Genomic DNA, 16,464 nt, shown 5'->3' on the forward strand with positions numbered 1-16,464 from the left:
CCGATTTCCCATTTACAACCGCAAAAAATGGATGTCCATCCGACCCCTTGTATTGTGTTTTTAGACGTGTCTACCTCGGACCCTGTTTTCTGTTTGTGCTTCTTAACATATAGCCATTACAACAAAGTGCACCCATAAAGTTAAAATACACTAGACCTAATGGGTTTGTCTATGTTTGTCTTTTTCGATGAATCTATTCAGTTCAATGCTTTACTGGTGAATATTTCTAGTCTTATTGTAATGCATGGGTGAACTTTCTGTAACTTGAATCTTTGATCGACCCACCATGTCTCGCTTCCCTGTCTTTACATACTCTCTTCTGTTAATGCCCTCTGCCTCTATCCACTTGTTTGTTCTCTACCTACCGATACCTCTACTTCTCCTCCTTCAATTTAGGTCTGACTACAGACCACATTCGCTGTTTAGATGTCATGACAGAGAGAGGGTGCTTTGAGTCTACCTACTTCATTCAGGCGCAGTCTCAACGTTTTAATGCTTTGCCATTGTTTGCATGGACTGTCCAACAAGCCCATAGCTCTGTGAAGATAGTTAAATTTCCCTTTTAGGTTCCCAGCAGGTTCTGTTGTCGGACACAGGGAGTTGTAAGTTACAGAGCAGCTCTGACATGATGTGCAGCTTCTGAGTGAGAACCAGTGTGTCGTTCATTGTATTTACTTTCCTGATATGATGAAATTGTAATCACTGATTATGGGGCCCATTATGATCGTGGACGGACTTGAATCCGTCCGCGATCACCGAGGAGGAGGGAACCTCTGCATGGGCTGCGAAGTTCCCTCCTGTGCAATTAGGATGTGACCGCCACCCTGGCGGCGGGTGCGGCTTTAAGCTGCATCCGCCGCAATGTTAAAAATGCACACATTGCATTTGTATGCAGAAAGCGGCAGGCACCGTGCGGTGCCTGACGATTTCTGCATACAAATGCAGGGGGGTACCATGGGTACCCCCCCATGTGCACCCCCACCCCCCTCTTCACCCAGGGGGCCTGCTATGGGCCCCCGAGGTGAAGATCCGTATGCTTTTCCTCGGCGGAGAACCCGCCGCGGAAAAGCATGTTCCTTAAGCCATCCTAATATGTCTGGCGGTGTCTGAGAGACACCGCCACCATATTAGGGCTTTTCCGCTGCGGTTGTAAGCCAACCGCGGCGGAAAAGAGGCGGACTGAAATCAAGACCCACCAGCCATCCGAATGTCGCGGTGGGTCTTTGGTGGCTTCCGCCGGCCGGGAGGATGCGGAAAATCCTCCATCATAATCTACCCCTTATTTACGTAGTGCATGCTGTTTGGCTGAACTAGCCTGCCATAGAACTAATCACTAATCACCCATGCGCATTAATTTGTTCAACCTTTCTGTTATAGCAATATGCTGGGTTTACAGCCTTTGTTGTTAAAAACCTAAAGGCATATGTGCATAAAAATTTTCTAAAGAAAATGCAGCGAAAATACAGGCTCTTTCTTAAAAACTATCTGTGCAATGTTCTTCCTTGTGCAGCTTCTACGATCAGCACTTGCAATGCAATCTTCTCTTCTGAGTTCTGATATTCACTTTCTTCTTTGAGGATAAAGCTAAATTACGTTAATGCAATATGTTCAGCAAAGGGGCCCTTCTTTCAGCTTCCATAATGTTGCAGCCCCAGATGTTCCTTTATAATGGGATAGTTTTTCGAGGACAACTAGAGCAACACTCACAAAGTTGCCCAAGAATTCCCAACCATTTCCCGTAACAAAACACATACCTATTGGCCAATGATTGTTTTCACATTGTCCCCCTTTACCTATTAATCATTTTTTCCTGTCAACAACTCCCTCCTAATGAAGTATTCAAAAAGGCGATGGATGGAATTCTTGACCTTATATGAGCCACTGGTCATTTCAGGCTGAATCTCAGTCCATTGTTATTATGCACACCAATCCAACTCAGTTGAGACCCAGCCATAGGTAAATCAGTCTTGACCCTGCGTTAACAGGAACTCCAGCTGGAAATGCCAGACCAGGTCCTACCTGAAACAGAATACAATCAACCCTAGACCAAGATTCCCCTTCCTAACCATCTCTACTTATTCAGCCACTGCCTGCTTAGAATGTATGACGGAACCACACATTCCTTCATAACGCATGCCCTTATACCTCGGACGTTACAACGCGAATGCCATTACCACTCATACCTTTTGCATGCATGCCTTTACAATGCCTATGCTGTTGCAATGAATTTAGTTTTAAAAGCACGAATGGTAGGAGCATATGAGTGGTAAAGGTTTTTACAGGCAATTATATGTATTTTACAGGTAAGTATAAACCCTTTATATATATATATATATATCTATACTAATATAATAAAGAGAGAGCCGAAACCTTTGAGGCCGGTAATCTCAGGAACCACAGCACCAATCACAACACCCAATACAGCGTTGGAAAGGGCAGTTGCAGCAGAAGGACATAGGCTATGCAGACGCCCACCATATACATTTAAAAGGCAAAAGAACCGTGCCAGCAAAGTAGCCCCTTGTGGGCGTGTCTGTGTTGTCCTGTGGGAGTGTTTGCCCAGTGCTCCCAGTGATGTGCACCTGCTTTACTGTATGGAGGTCAGGCATGGCACTATTCCCAAGGGCCGGAAGGAGCGCAAACAGGGGCCATTGTGCAGGAAATGTAATCTCGCCTTAACTTCCGGTGAAGCCTGAAGCGCACACTGGAGATTTTCCACTTCTGTTGCGCAGAGGCCTCGCGCCACGCACATCCGGACACAAGGCCCGCCTCCACGGAAATAGCAAGAAAGGGACTATCCCTCGCTCGTGAATATGTGATGATATTCCGCAAACCAACATCCCGCATACCATCACTCCTGAATTTTTATAACGCAGGACTATTACTCCGCAAAGACATCAGTTCTAAAACATTTACAACGAATATGACTTTATCACGCATGCCATTATAAGGCAAATGCATGTGTGGTAAAGTCATATACATTGTAAAAGTGCATTATTAAAACATCAAATACATGTTTGTATATATGTGTATTTTTATATATATATATATATATATTCACAGAAAAAACCATAGGTTATAGTGGATATATAGTTAGGAATTAGAATTTACAAAACCTTATTTTACTCGCATAAAACCATTGAAATTCCATATATAGTTAGAAGCGCTAACTATATATCGCGCACCCGCAATCCACTGCTGATGATGTCACATATTACATCATTCATGACATGGTCAGTGACATCACTGATGACATCACTGATGACATCTCAAATGACATCACTGATGACATCACTGATCACAACATCCAGTGATTGTATGTGTCTGTAAAGTTTAAATATGTTTTACATATTGAAGAATGAGTGGATGTATAAGTGTCTGGATGAAGAATTTAGTAGGTGCATGACTGACTGTATGAAAGAGTGATTAAATGTGTCTCACTGAGTGCATGGGTTAGTGACTAAACTGTCTTAATTTGTGCATCAGTATGTTTGTTGTTGTGTAAGCTGCTGCATGTGTTGATCAGTAGCTATAAGAGTGGCCATATGGGTTATTGATTGGTTGCCCAAGTATTTGAATGGGAGGCTGAGTGTGTGTGTGGGTGGCTGGGAGGTGCGTGACTCTGTGCATAGATGTGTAAGCAGTTGATTCACTAGGAGTATGAGTTCAAGAGTGCATGTGGAAACAGCTATATGGGCGGTTGACTGTGCATGGGTGTGTTGGTGAGTGAATGGATTTCTCATTCCTACATGCGCAAGTAAGTACGTATGTAAAACACAATACATGTGAGAGTTGACATATATAAATAACTGAACATAAGAGCCAGTGAATGTGTGAGTGGCTGTATCAATCACTGTGAGCTTGTATCAGGGATTATATAAGAGAGTAAATATGTGTTATTATATGTTTGAATAAGTAAGATGTGTATAACTGTATAGTTGAGGAAATGGAGGTGTGATTGATTCTTTGCATGACTGACTAGGTGTGTGAGTAACTCCATGGATGAGTGACAGTCTGTGAGTGTCTGTTTATACTGAGTGTATGTAAGGTTATATTAGAGTCTGAAGAGGTTCATTGTATTATCACATGAGTGATGTGATCAGTGATGACAAATGAGATGTCATCAGTGATGTCATTTGAGTTGTCATCAGTGATGTCATCAGTGATGTCATTTGAGATGTCATCAGTGATGTCATTTGAGTTGTCATCAGTGATGTCATCAGTGATGTCATTTGAGATGTCATCAGTGATGTCATCAGTGATGTCACTGACCATGTCATGAATGATGTAATATGTGACATCATCAGCAGTGGATTGCGGGTGCGCGATATATAGTTAGCGCTTCTAACTATATATGGAATTTCAATGGTTTTATGCGAGTAAAATAAGGTTTTGTAAATTCTAATTCCTAACTATATATCCACTATAACCTATGGTTTTTTCTGTGAATTTCATTGGTTTTTTAATAGCAAATATGAAAAGCTTTAAAATGTAAAGTACGTGATAGATAAAAACATTTTCGTATTTATGCACGCTGATGTGCTTTGAACGCTGCCCCCCTCCCCTCTTTTCTCTTAGTAGTACTCTCTCAATGCAGATAGTGAAGAGTAGTTAACGCAGGCCTTTACCCCCGTTGTAATCCGTCCTGCCTGCTTGTCTCTCCATTTGATTGATTATTATCCAAGCATTTACTGTTTTTCAATTGATTCTCTTTGGTTCATTCTCTATTTACAAACAAGCACAAAGTCGCAATACTTTGTTTAGTCTTTGCAGATCGTGAAAAATCGTGTAAAAAAATAAAAGTAATCGAGCAAAATCAGTAGGCCACTAATTGGATCTCTTTTTGACCACGCTAAAATAGAAATATTATAAACAACCCTTCATGAGAAATACGAAAATAGTGAGATGAACTGAGCTCCACACCATGAGGGCTGCAAGACAGCTCGGCTCCGTCACCCACCCCGCCCAAAATAACGACAAACCCTATGCAAATATTAAAAATATAGACAACACACCAGCAAAGAAACAGGGTAAAACATTTTATTAAATAACTATTTACATAACGTTGGTTTATAAGATGATGTCAGTAGTGGACCGATGTGTGAATAGGTCGGAAGCAGCACAAGGCGCCAAGATCCGGATGGAAAGTCCTGGATATTGGGTGCCATAGTTCAGAGTTCTGAGTTTGAGCCTTTTTCAATGCCTGTGCTTTGTTGTTTCCCCTCCATCAAAAACAAAAAAAATATATAAAACTGTGCAAAAATACAAAAAAAACAAAAAATGTTTACAAAAGCAGTGCTTGTAAGACTGTCTGAAGCTTATTTCCACCTACTGCAGCTTCACTATTCCAAAGTAAGTGAGGGTCGTTTGTGGACCTGACTGCATTTGAAAACAATGTTATATGGTACCTCCCTAAACCGCTTGACGGAGGCCCCCGAGGGGCGGTGTGATGACACGGACTCGGAGAAGACGCTTGGCTCCGACCCCCTCCCCAAGTCTTATAGCACTGGTGTAGCCTGAGATCGCCCCCGACATAGGCGGCCGGCTCCCGGGGTCCGGCGGAACTTTTTGCCTTTTGATGACTCTTCTATTCTGGACTTTGTCCCACAATCCGTTTGACCTGAAGACACGCTGTAGTGGGGCGCCCCTTTACCGTTTTAGTTGCCATTCCGCCCGCTTTTGCTACACTGTGCCTCTTCCGCCATTCAGCTGTTTACCGCCCGCTCTTGCGACTACAGCGTCTCGCTCACCATGTAGTTAAGTTGCTCCCGCTCTTGCGGTGCAGCGATAGGCGGCTGCCACAGGACTCTCAAAATGGCGGCCGGCTCTTCGGTTTTGGGCCTGGTCCACTAAAATGGCCCTGGGACACCTTGGAACTCGGACGCTTCCCTGATAGGGCTTGGGTCCCATTCTCGAAAAGCGTCCCCTCAGCCGTGAAGATTCTACAAAAGTCTTGGGGGCCTCCGACTCCCGCAGGCTTCTGGTGGGGAGCGGCTGCCATGATTGCTCGTGGAATGGCCACGACGGAGCTACGAGATGGTAGTGGTCTCATGCTGACGCCAGCTTTAGTCTGAAACATCCAGAAACACTATAGACTACCAATTCGATCAGTTCCGGTAGCGCCCCAACATGACCCGGAAGAGAAGAATTTGCCCTCCCCTCTTTGACTGATGGTTCTTGTTGCCTGTCCCCTCTGTTGTCATTTAACAGAACTTTTTGGACTGCTGAAAGGGGTTGTGTTCTGAACGCTGGTTGGTGGAGACATTTAGACTATATTCTTGACCTACGTTGTCGCGTAATGCGTTTTATGACACGCCGCGTTAGCGCACCCGGAAGTGATCCGAGGCGCGGCGCGCAGCGCGTAATGTAAGCATAACAGGTCATGTGACTTGTTAATAAAACTTTTCATTGGTTCATTTTACTTTTGTTAATTTAATGATGAAAAGCTTGGTCATATGACCTAAAAATTACGCTTTTTATTTTTTTCGAACATTATTTTTTTTTCAAACATATGTTATAATATTCCAGGCTAATGTACTTTCCCGGAAAATTTACAACTGTCCTGCAAGTAAAATATATTCCTTTTTCGAGAAAAAGGGCGTTTCTTCGTTCCATGACGGAGCCGTTGAGTAAGAGAGACTCGGCCTGCTGTCTTAGTCGCCGATACGCCTGATTATCAGATTCTTATCGATCACTTTATGTTGCAGAAATGAAAAACACAACTGCCCTTGACCATTTATCTTTACTGCGTTCCTACATATTATACCTTTTATCCGTCATGTAATTGGACTGCTTTATTTCACTTGCCTTTTACTGATTCGAAAACAGTGACTAAAAGTAAAAACTTTACCAATGTAAATACTACTACGGTGTTTTGTTTTAAACACCTTTATTGTGAAAATATCAGTATACAAATACGGGCCTATAACCACGTGGGCCGGCCACGGAGCAAACTGAAATCGTATATGATGAGGAGACATTTACACTGTAGAGGAACGTAACGAGCGGGCCATTAGGTTGCAAGAACTAAGGTGTCTAACAGTTGCGGAATCGGTGGACGTACATTTTGTAATTAAAATAAGACAGGGCCACTTACAATAACATTTTCTAGATATACATTTGCGGGCAAGGAGTTACGAGTCCCATTTATACCGGCGCCATTTTGGGCGAGGCCGGGCAGGTCCAAGATATAGTCAAAATGTCTTCACCAACAATCGGCCAGACCAGAACCCCTTTCGGCCCTTTATGCTACAAGATGGTGTCTTCCATTCAGAAAATATTGTTGGCAGCATTTTGAAAGGAAAGATAAACAGCCGTTCTCCTAGTGAGTCTCACATTGTTACATTTAGGAAGAATGTTGAAGAGTAATATGTGGAAAATCTGAAGCCATTTTTCTACAAACTCTCAATCAGCCTAAGTCATGGGCGATCTTTGTCCACACCAGGGCAATAGTGAAGCTGCAGCAGGTGCAAAGGAGCTTCAGACAGTCTTACAAGCACTGCTTTTCTAAACATTTTTTTGTATTTTTGCACAGTTTTATATATTTTTTTTTGTTTTTGATGGAGGGGAAACAACAAAAAACAGGCATTGAAAAAAGCTCAACAGTGCAGGGCGCCTTGTGCTGCTTCCGACCTATTCACACATCGGTCCACTACTGACATCACCTCATAAGCCAACGGGGCACCCCACACTGACTTTCGGCGCAGCATTGTAGGATGGCCACACCAGTGCGGCAACTTGCTGGACACCACCTCGGTGCCATCCGGATCTCGGAGCGTTCGAGTCACTGTACCGCAAGAGTGACCGGAACTCAGCTGGTCACGCCGTCTTTCGGCGCAGCATTGTAGGATGGCCACACCAGTGCGGCAACTTGCTGGACACAACCTCGGTGCCATCCGGATCTCGGCGCGTTCGACTCACTGTACCGCAAGAGTGACCGGAACTCAGCTGGACACGCCGTCTTTCGGCGCAGCATTGTAGGATGGCCACACCACTGCAGCAATTTGCTGGACACCACCTTGGGCAACAGTGAAACTGCAGCAGGTGCAAATAAGCTTCAGATAGTCTTACAAGCACAGCTCAGAACTCTCAACTATGGCACTCAATATCCAGGACTTGCCATTCGGATCTTGGCGCCTTGTGCTGGTTCCGACCTATTCACACATCGGTCCACTACTGACATCACCTCATAAGCCAACGGGGCACCCCACGCCGACTTTCGGCACAGCATTGTAGGATGGCCACACCAGTGCAGCAACTTGCTGGACACAACCTCGGTGCCATCCGGATCTCGGCGCGTTCGACTCACTGTACCGCAAGAGTGACCGGAACTCAGCTGGACACGCCGTCTTTCGGCGCAGCATTGTAGGATGGCCACACCAGTACGGCAATTTGCTTGACACCACCTCGGTGCCATCCGGATCTCAGCGCGTTGTGCTGCCTTCGGCCTATTCGCACATCGGTCCGCTACTGACGCCGCCTCACGTGCCAACGGATTTTCTACGGTTTTTGTAGCCCTATGCCGCATAACAGGTCATGTGACTTCTTTATAAAACTTTTCATTGGTTCATTTTACTTTTGGTTTCCTAAAGATGGAAGGCTTGGTCATATGACCTAAAAATAACACTTTTCATTGGTTTAGAACATTTTTTTTTCCCAAACGATGAAAGCCCCACCTTGTTTCTGGATCATTCAGACTGAAGCTGGCGTCAGCATGAGAGCACCACCATCTCGTGGCTCCGTCGTGGTCATTCCGCGAGCAATCATGGCAGCCGCTCCCCACCGGAAGCCTGCGGGAGTCGGGGGCCCCCAAGACTTTTGTACAATCTTCACGGCTGAGGGGACGCTTTTCGAGAATGGAGCCCAAGCCCTAGCAGGCAAGCGTCCGAGTTCCAAAGTGTCCCAGGGCCATTTCAGTGGACCAGGCCCAAAACCGAGGAGCCGTCCGCCATTTTAAGAGCCATGTGGCAGCCGCCTATCGCTGCACTGCAAGAGTGGGAGCAACTCAACAACATGGTGAGCGAGACGCTGTAGCCGCAAGAGCGGGCGCAACTCCGCTAGATGGCCGCCACCTGGGGAGGCCCGTTCACGCCGCCTCCCCCACGCCCCCCCCGGGCCGCCGCACGCCAATTTTCGGAGTAGCATTGTAGGATACCAAAACCAGTGCGGCAGTTTACTGGACATCACCTGGGTGCCTGTCGTACAACATGTTGTGTCAGCCATGTGACACTGGACACAGACCGCTACTGACGAGGCCTCCCCCCGCACCACCCGGGACGCCCCACGCTGTTTTTCTGTGCTGCATTGTAGGATCCCTAAACCAGTGCGGCACCCAGGCGACATCACCTGGGTGCCGTCCAGAACTCTGCACGTTGTGCTGCCTTGGGACTATTCGCACAAAAGACAGCTTCTAACCATTGTTGCTTTTTGTGTTGAGAAATGTTTAAATGTTTTTAGTTTTTGTTCCGTTCGTTAAAGTTAATAGTTAATAAAGTTTTATAACCTTACTTTGTTGGAGTGTTATCTATTTTTTTAAAAACGGGTGAATGGGGCCTTGAATCGGGTTATTGTCATGTGTGGGCTTTGGAAGTGTGCTGCTGCAGGATCGGACATTTCAAACTCAAATGCACGTTCTTTTTCTTACCTTTCCGAAGCATGGAGCGCAATAGCAAGCAGAGAAAGGGTGATGCACGTGTTGAACACTACCTGACCTAGCAAGTTGCTGGCAGTGCCCCCCCGCCCGCTCCTGAAAGAGGAAACACACACACCGCCGCTCCGAGTACTTCACAAATCTTTAAAAGACCATGCGCTTGTTCATGAGGCTTAAATGGTTTATCACCTCTTCTAGAACCCCTGCATCGACCCTCTGACGTTTCCTGGAAAAATTACCATGTAACACAATACCAAGCCCTGTCAGCTGAAACCCCCAAGGAATCGTGGGCATATTATCAAGGGGGTTTATCTCCGCTTTTTTGGCTTTAAAATCCTTGAAAGCGGAGATAAAATTATCTCCCTATTACCAAGCTGTCGCTAACACCAGTTAGTGACAGCTAAAAGGAGATAGCGACCATCTTGGGCCCCGCTTTGCATGTCAGTGATACTTATCACTAATGACATGCAAAGTGGCGTGCCAAGATGTTAGCGACTGGAAACAGTCCCTAACATCGCTACCTTCTATTACCAACTTTTGGAGATATTCGCGCTAAGCGCGAATATCTCCAAAATCTAACACCTGCCCTGAGCAGTTCTTAGCCATGTTATCCAATGGGAGGTGGATAACATGGCTAAGAGCATTTGCTCGATAATACATGAATATCGCTGACTTTTCTGCGATAATAGCAAGGTTTATCTGCGATAAAAATCGCCGATGTACGGCGATAATTTTTGTCTCTAAACAAGTTAGAGACAAAAATTATCGCTAGTTGTTCGTAATATGCCCCCGGGTTTTTGCTTGCAGAAATCGGGAGGCGGGAGACTAGCACTGAAATCAGTAGTCACACGCCTGAATCGGGAGGATTGGCATGTCTGAATTCTCTACAGCTGGGGCCATAAACTACATCCGCAGGGTTAGGTGATAGCCTGGGACCAGCCTGGCATCTAAAATGGCTGCCGTGCACGACAAAATTGTGGCATTGGAAAAAAGGCAAGATGGCGCAGCCGCTGGAAGAGATGTATCAACATATATCAGCCTCCTCAGCCACCCTCAGGAAACATAGGGGATTAGGATACGTCTCCCGCACCCCCTTATACCTAGTACTTTAATTAACGAAGCACAAAATGGCGAATTCCCGTTTCGCTACCAGTTTGCGGCCCAGTTCGCGGCCCGTGAAGCGCTTCTACCGTGAAAAATCATTTTTTTTTATTTTCCCCACGGGACCCTTTAATAACCCCAACAACATTCCTAGGGGGTCAAGAGGGGGATACCTTGCCCCCTTTCATTAAATTCCCCCTTAGTTTTTCACCTTTTCTTCTCTTTTGATCCTACCGAGAGACAAGATGGCGGCCGCTCCGGACTGTCACGCAGCAAAAAAAAAAAAAAAAGCTCACGCACAGCCGCTGGAAGAGATGTATCAACATATATCAGCCTCCTCAGCCACCCTCAGGAAACATAGGGGATTAGGATACGTCTCCCGCACCCACTTATACCTAGTAATTTAATTAACGAAGCACAAAATGGCGAATTCCCGTTTCGCTACCAGTTTGCGGCCCAGTTCGCGGCCCGTGAAGCGCTTCTACCGTGAAAAATCATTTATTTTTTTTTTTTCCCCACGGGACCCTTTAATAACCCCAACAACATTCCTAGGGGGTCAAGAGGGGGATACCTTGCCCCCTTTCATTAAATTCCCCTTTCGTTTTCCACCTCTTCTTCTCTCTCGATCCTACCGAGAGACAAGATGGCGGCCGCTCCGGACTATTTAGAATGTTGACAGACACCGGAGAGCCAATCAGCTTTCTGCGCGCAAAGTTCCGATAAGCGAAAAGTAAGCGGACCGGATCGCTGCCCGGAGCGCTGTTACAGATATATATCTTGGTTTGAACGTTAATTTCTCAAAAACTACTGGAGCACATATATTGAGACCTAGCAAAGGCACATCGGGCTAACAGTCCCTACAATTTTGCCAAGTTTCGTGCAAATCCATTCAGCCGTTCGAGCTAAAAGTGAGTCCAACCGCCCTATGGAAAAATGAATGGAAAAAACGCGTTTTGGGACCCCCCTTTTTTCTCAGCCCCCCCTTGACGAAACTCCACCAAATTTTCAGGGGCTGCTCAGAATCAAAATGTGCCATTTTCCTGAAAATTTCAGCCGATTCCGTCCACAAACGCCAAAGTTATTAGACATAGAATTTTCAAAAGTCCCATAGAGAAAAAATTCTAACTATATATACCTACTGGCTATCGCCAGTAGGTAATATATATATATATATATATATATATGGGGTATACTGCATAACATCATAGCCCGTACTTGCTCCTATCCCCGCAATGCCTACCCACTTTCCTGCTGCATTCTGGGACCTGTAGGCGATAACAATTTAGCGCGAAACGGGAGGCATATGCTTATGGACTGTACCTGGAAGGGGTGGAGCAAGCACAGAACAGCAAGGGGGAGGCGGGTATTTATACCGACATATGAACTCCTTCTTTCTTTGTTGCAGAATACTCCAGGCGCTGAAGAAGGCTGTCATTATGCTGAAATGCATTCGTCTGTACGGAGGTGTTCCTTAATAAAAGCTGGCTCCAAACGGTTCCCCTGCTGAGGTCTCGTCTTTCTCTTTGGAGGGAGGTTGTGTTGGATATATATATATATATATATATATATATATATATATATATATATATATATACAGGGGAAAAAGGCACGTTCGCCGAAACGCGTCCTGTTTGTGCAATAAACTAATTGTTTACAACCCTCCACGCGAGTGCGGCCGCTTCCTTCCCTGCTGTGGGAGGGGGGCTTCTGGAGCAGATGTATATATATATATATATATATATATACATATTTTTTTTAATTTAATTAAAACATGTATTCTTTTAAATTGCATTATTTATATTATTTTCATTTAATATTTTATTTTATTACCCTTTACACCCTAAAAACTAATCCCACCCTGCTCCCTTTAACCCCTTCGCTGCTCATGACGAGCTCAGCTCGTCATGCAGTACACTGGTCGTGTGCTTATGACGAGCGGAGCTCGTCATGAACAATGGGATTTCAAGGGAGTTCAGCACCGGAGGAAAATATCCCAGCGATGGTGTTAAATACCCCTGCACCCCATAATCATAACCCACCCGTACTTCTTAAAATACCCCAACACCCTTAAACACTAACCCATCTTAACCCTATAAATATACCCTGTACCCCAAAACCAAAACCTATCCCTAAACCCTAAAAATACCCCTGTGCCCCAAAACCCAAACCTAGCCCTGAACCCTATAAATACCCCTGTCCCTCAATACCCAAACCTACCCCTGAACCCTAAAAATACCCCTGTACCCCAAAACCAAAACCTACCCCTGAACCCTAATAATACCCCTGTACCCCAAAACCCAAACCTAGCCCTGAACCCGAAAAATAATCCTGTACCCCAAAACCCATACCTATCCCTAAACCCTAAAACTACCTCTGTACCCCATAGCCCAAAACTATATCTGAAACCTTAAAATACCCAAACACCCCAAAACATATACCTTAGTACCACAAAACATATACCCCTAACCCATACTTACCTTATCCAAACATTTTAAAAAACATGCTTTTACCATTCATGCATTTACAACGAATTTGGTTGTAAATGTATGCATGGTAAAAGCATACAAAATGTAATGCCATGCTTATAATGGCATTGCGGGATCATGGTACTTTCGTAATGAAAGTATGCAGAGTGATGGTATGCGGAAAGAAAGTTGCAGAATAATAGGTATTTACCCTCCCCCGATAAGGACATTGGTGGCAATGCGGCCCACATCTCCAGCAACATACTCATATTTTTTCACCACCCATTTGAAAAATGCACAGGTCTCTCTCATTGATGGCCAGCACCGACATATACTTTTAGACACACCTCCCGCCACAAGTTCTAGAATTTCGAACTTTAGAGCTGGGGAGCTACGTTCGAATCTGGGCATCAGCTCAACATCCTGTGATTCCAGGCAAATCGCTTTGTCTCCCCGTGCCTACCACAAATTAATGTGTTCTTCTGTTATGTTAATTGTGCTCATGCCATGTTGTAGAGTTCCCGCTATATAATATTGCAAGGAAAAATAAAGTAGGGAAACTCAAGTTCACACACTACTGAATGCCCACTCTTAAGTGCATCAGCAGTGCACTGTGAATTGTAGCTTTTCACAGGCCTGTCACAGATAAGAAATGCAATCAAAACGAAATGCTACAAAACAATATACTACTGTCCGGCAGCAATTCATACCCGGACAACGTGCGGACGAGCTGCTAGTATATAATATATCTATATCTATCTATCCATCCATCCATCTATATATATTTACTTTGTGATAAAAACATGTATAGTAAAGGCATATGTTTTACACTAAATACTACATACTTTCTATCCACATAATTTCACTGCACAACATACCACATAATTCCACTAAACACAACATAATTCCACTCCACTTAAAAAAAAAACATTCGAAAAAACTTTTACATTTACAACGCCAATAGCTGAAACTCTTGCAAATGTGAGACCTATTACATTACAAATGCTTTTTTAACTGGTAGTCATGTTTGCAGAGTGGTGGAGAAAGGGGGCTGGGCCTCCAACCAGCGCTAAGGAATTCCGCTGCATAAGACTTACAGGAGGTACCAGGAGGGCTTCTTGGCCCCCATAGTCCCTCAGGAGTAAAGGGGACTTCATACCCCAACCCGTATTATGCCAGGAGGCAAATTTGCAGAGCGGTGGAAAAAGGGGGGGGGTATGGCCTCCGAAGATCTCTGAGCAATCCCACTGTGTGGGACTTACTGGAGGTAACAGGAGGGGCAGTTGGCCACTAAGGACAACCTTGGGGGACAACTACCCCTCCTATTACCTCCAGTAAGTCCCACACAGCAGCATTGGTGAGTACTCTTAGCAGGCCACGCCCCATTTGACCACCAGTCTGCAAACAAACTCCATCTTAACTGTTCCGGCATAACTCTGGGGCTGGACAAATACAACGACCCCTCATGTTGTTCTTAAGAAGGTGCCCTTCATGACTTGTGTACATTGCAAAGCAAAGGAAGCACACACACGCATACCAGCATATTCTCCCTTCTGGTCGCTCTCCTTTGATGGCTGCTACAGTTTCAATGCTTGCTGACTAGTTTTAAGAGATAGACCTGGGTCAATTGCCTGAAGAACAAACATGCCTTTCCTGGGGGCACTGGCTGTTCGTTCTCGCTTTTGACACCCAGAGTCAAGAAAATGACATCCTTAAAACATGTTTTTGTCTGCTTTGCCCCTACAACCTGGAACAATTTCTCTGAAGAAATCCTCCACATTCCTAATATCCAAATTGTTAAAAAATGCTCCTAAATTGTTTATGTTTCGTTGAATCAATCAGAAGATTTATACTTTAAATTACTTCCCTCGATTATTTTGGTTTTGCGGTTTTAAATGGAGCTGTCCCAAACCCACAAGTCTAGGTTCACACTGTAAGTGCATTTGTTCAGAAATTAAAAGGACGCCCATGAATATATAAATAGTCAAATTTTCCTCATATGTTGACCAGGCTAGCATACAGTTTGGCCTTTTTTAAAAGTCCAGCGTTCTTCACAGGGGCCTAGACCAACAACCACCTGCCTATAGCCACCTGCAAAGAGAACTTGTTCCTCTTATTTGTCAGACTTCTTAATTATCCATGATTCGGACCATGTCCGCGCCATATAAAATGACAAATATAAATAGAGAGAAGCCAACTCACCAGAAACATTTACTTGGATAACTGCTTCCGCCGGAATTGCATGCTTTGCCTCCACCCTCACAGTGTAGTTACCAGAATCTGAAAACCGGGCCTTAGAAATGTTGATGGAACCCGGGTAGTAAATTTCCAGCCGATCTTTGTAGGTCGTATTTATCTGCAGTAATGACGTATTGACCACCCAGGTCGTCAGTTCCGTTGAATTGACGCTCCAGGAGACTGTGGGCGGAAATATTGTTTTGGAGTAGGAGATGTTAATTGAGATTACGTCACAGTTGATGACGTCCAGTACTTTCGGGGCGGAAATGTTGATAACTTCAGAAGCTGTGGAAACAAGACAGGTGGTGAGAGTTTAGATGAGAAGGTGAGAGAGCGCCATGTTATTTTGAAATTTGTAGGGGGTGCACCATAATCCCAAGTAGTCAGAACCCACATATTTAGAGGGCTTACTAATGTAGTTTAGGCATGTAACGTTAGGCTGAGAAACAGCATGATATATATTGATGTGTTCATTAATCAGAGACTAATGTAGATTTAATTGAAATGCAGTGTTGCCTAATACAGAAATGTAACCGCATGGGAAATGTCGTATTGCTAATGAAATGCTTTTGAAATATTTGTGCTTAGTAATGGGTGAATTAAAGCAGGCTTCTAATATGGAAGCTATTGCTCACATTGAAAGTAGAATTAACGTGTTGTAGTAGTGAAATGTAATGTCATGTTGTGGTACAAATGCAATTAAAAGTGCAAGGGCCTGAGACATGCTGAAGCCAGTAGAGACCTAGTTGTATTTTTCTTTTGTTAGCTTTAGTTGAGAAGGAATGATTTTCTCTCCTTGGGAAAAGAAGCTGTCCTCAGCAAATGTTGAATTGTAACTTCGAATGTTTGCAGAGATGTTCCCATGTATTTCAGCTTGCAGGTGCAAGGCCACAAGGCTCGTTAGGTAGAAGGGTCCATTGTTTAGGAGTTATGATAGTAGGCGCGAATGGAGGTAAGCTGCCAAAGAATTTGGGAGTGCAACATTTAGAGAGAGGGTGCCTAGGAACCAAG

At 44.5% G+C, this 16,464-nt stretch overlaps 1 protein-coding gene across 1 annotated transcript in view; it reads right to left on the reverse strand.

Moving 5' to 3' along the window:
• The window catches only part of LOC147701192 (uncharacterized), a 339,006-nt gene that overhangs the window by 196,132 nt on the left and 126,410 nt on the right, over nucleotides 1–16,464 (reverse strand). The window contains exon 10 of the mRNA XM_086929317.1: nucleotides 15,418–15,738. Within this exon, the coding sequence (XP_086785443.1) occupies nucleotides 15,418–15,738 (321 nt within the window). The remainder of the gene's footprint in view (nucleotides 1–15,417; nucleotides 15,739–16,464) is intronic.

The sequence above is a fragment of the Lissotriton vulgaris genome, chromosome 7 (genome assembly GCF_964263255.1).
Source record: "Lissotriton vulgaris chromosome 7, aLisVul1.2, whole genome shotgun sequence".
Classification (NCBI taxonomy): domain Eukaryota; kingdom Metazoa; phylum Chordata; class Amphibia; order Caudata; family Salamandridae; genus Lissotriton; species Lissotriton vulgaris.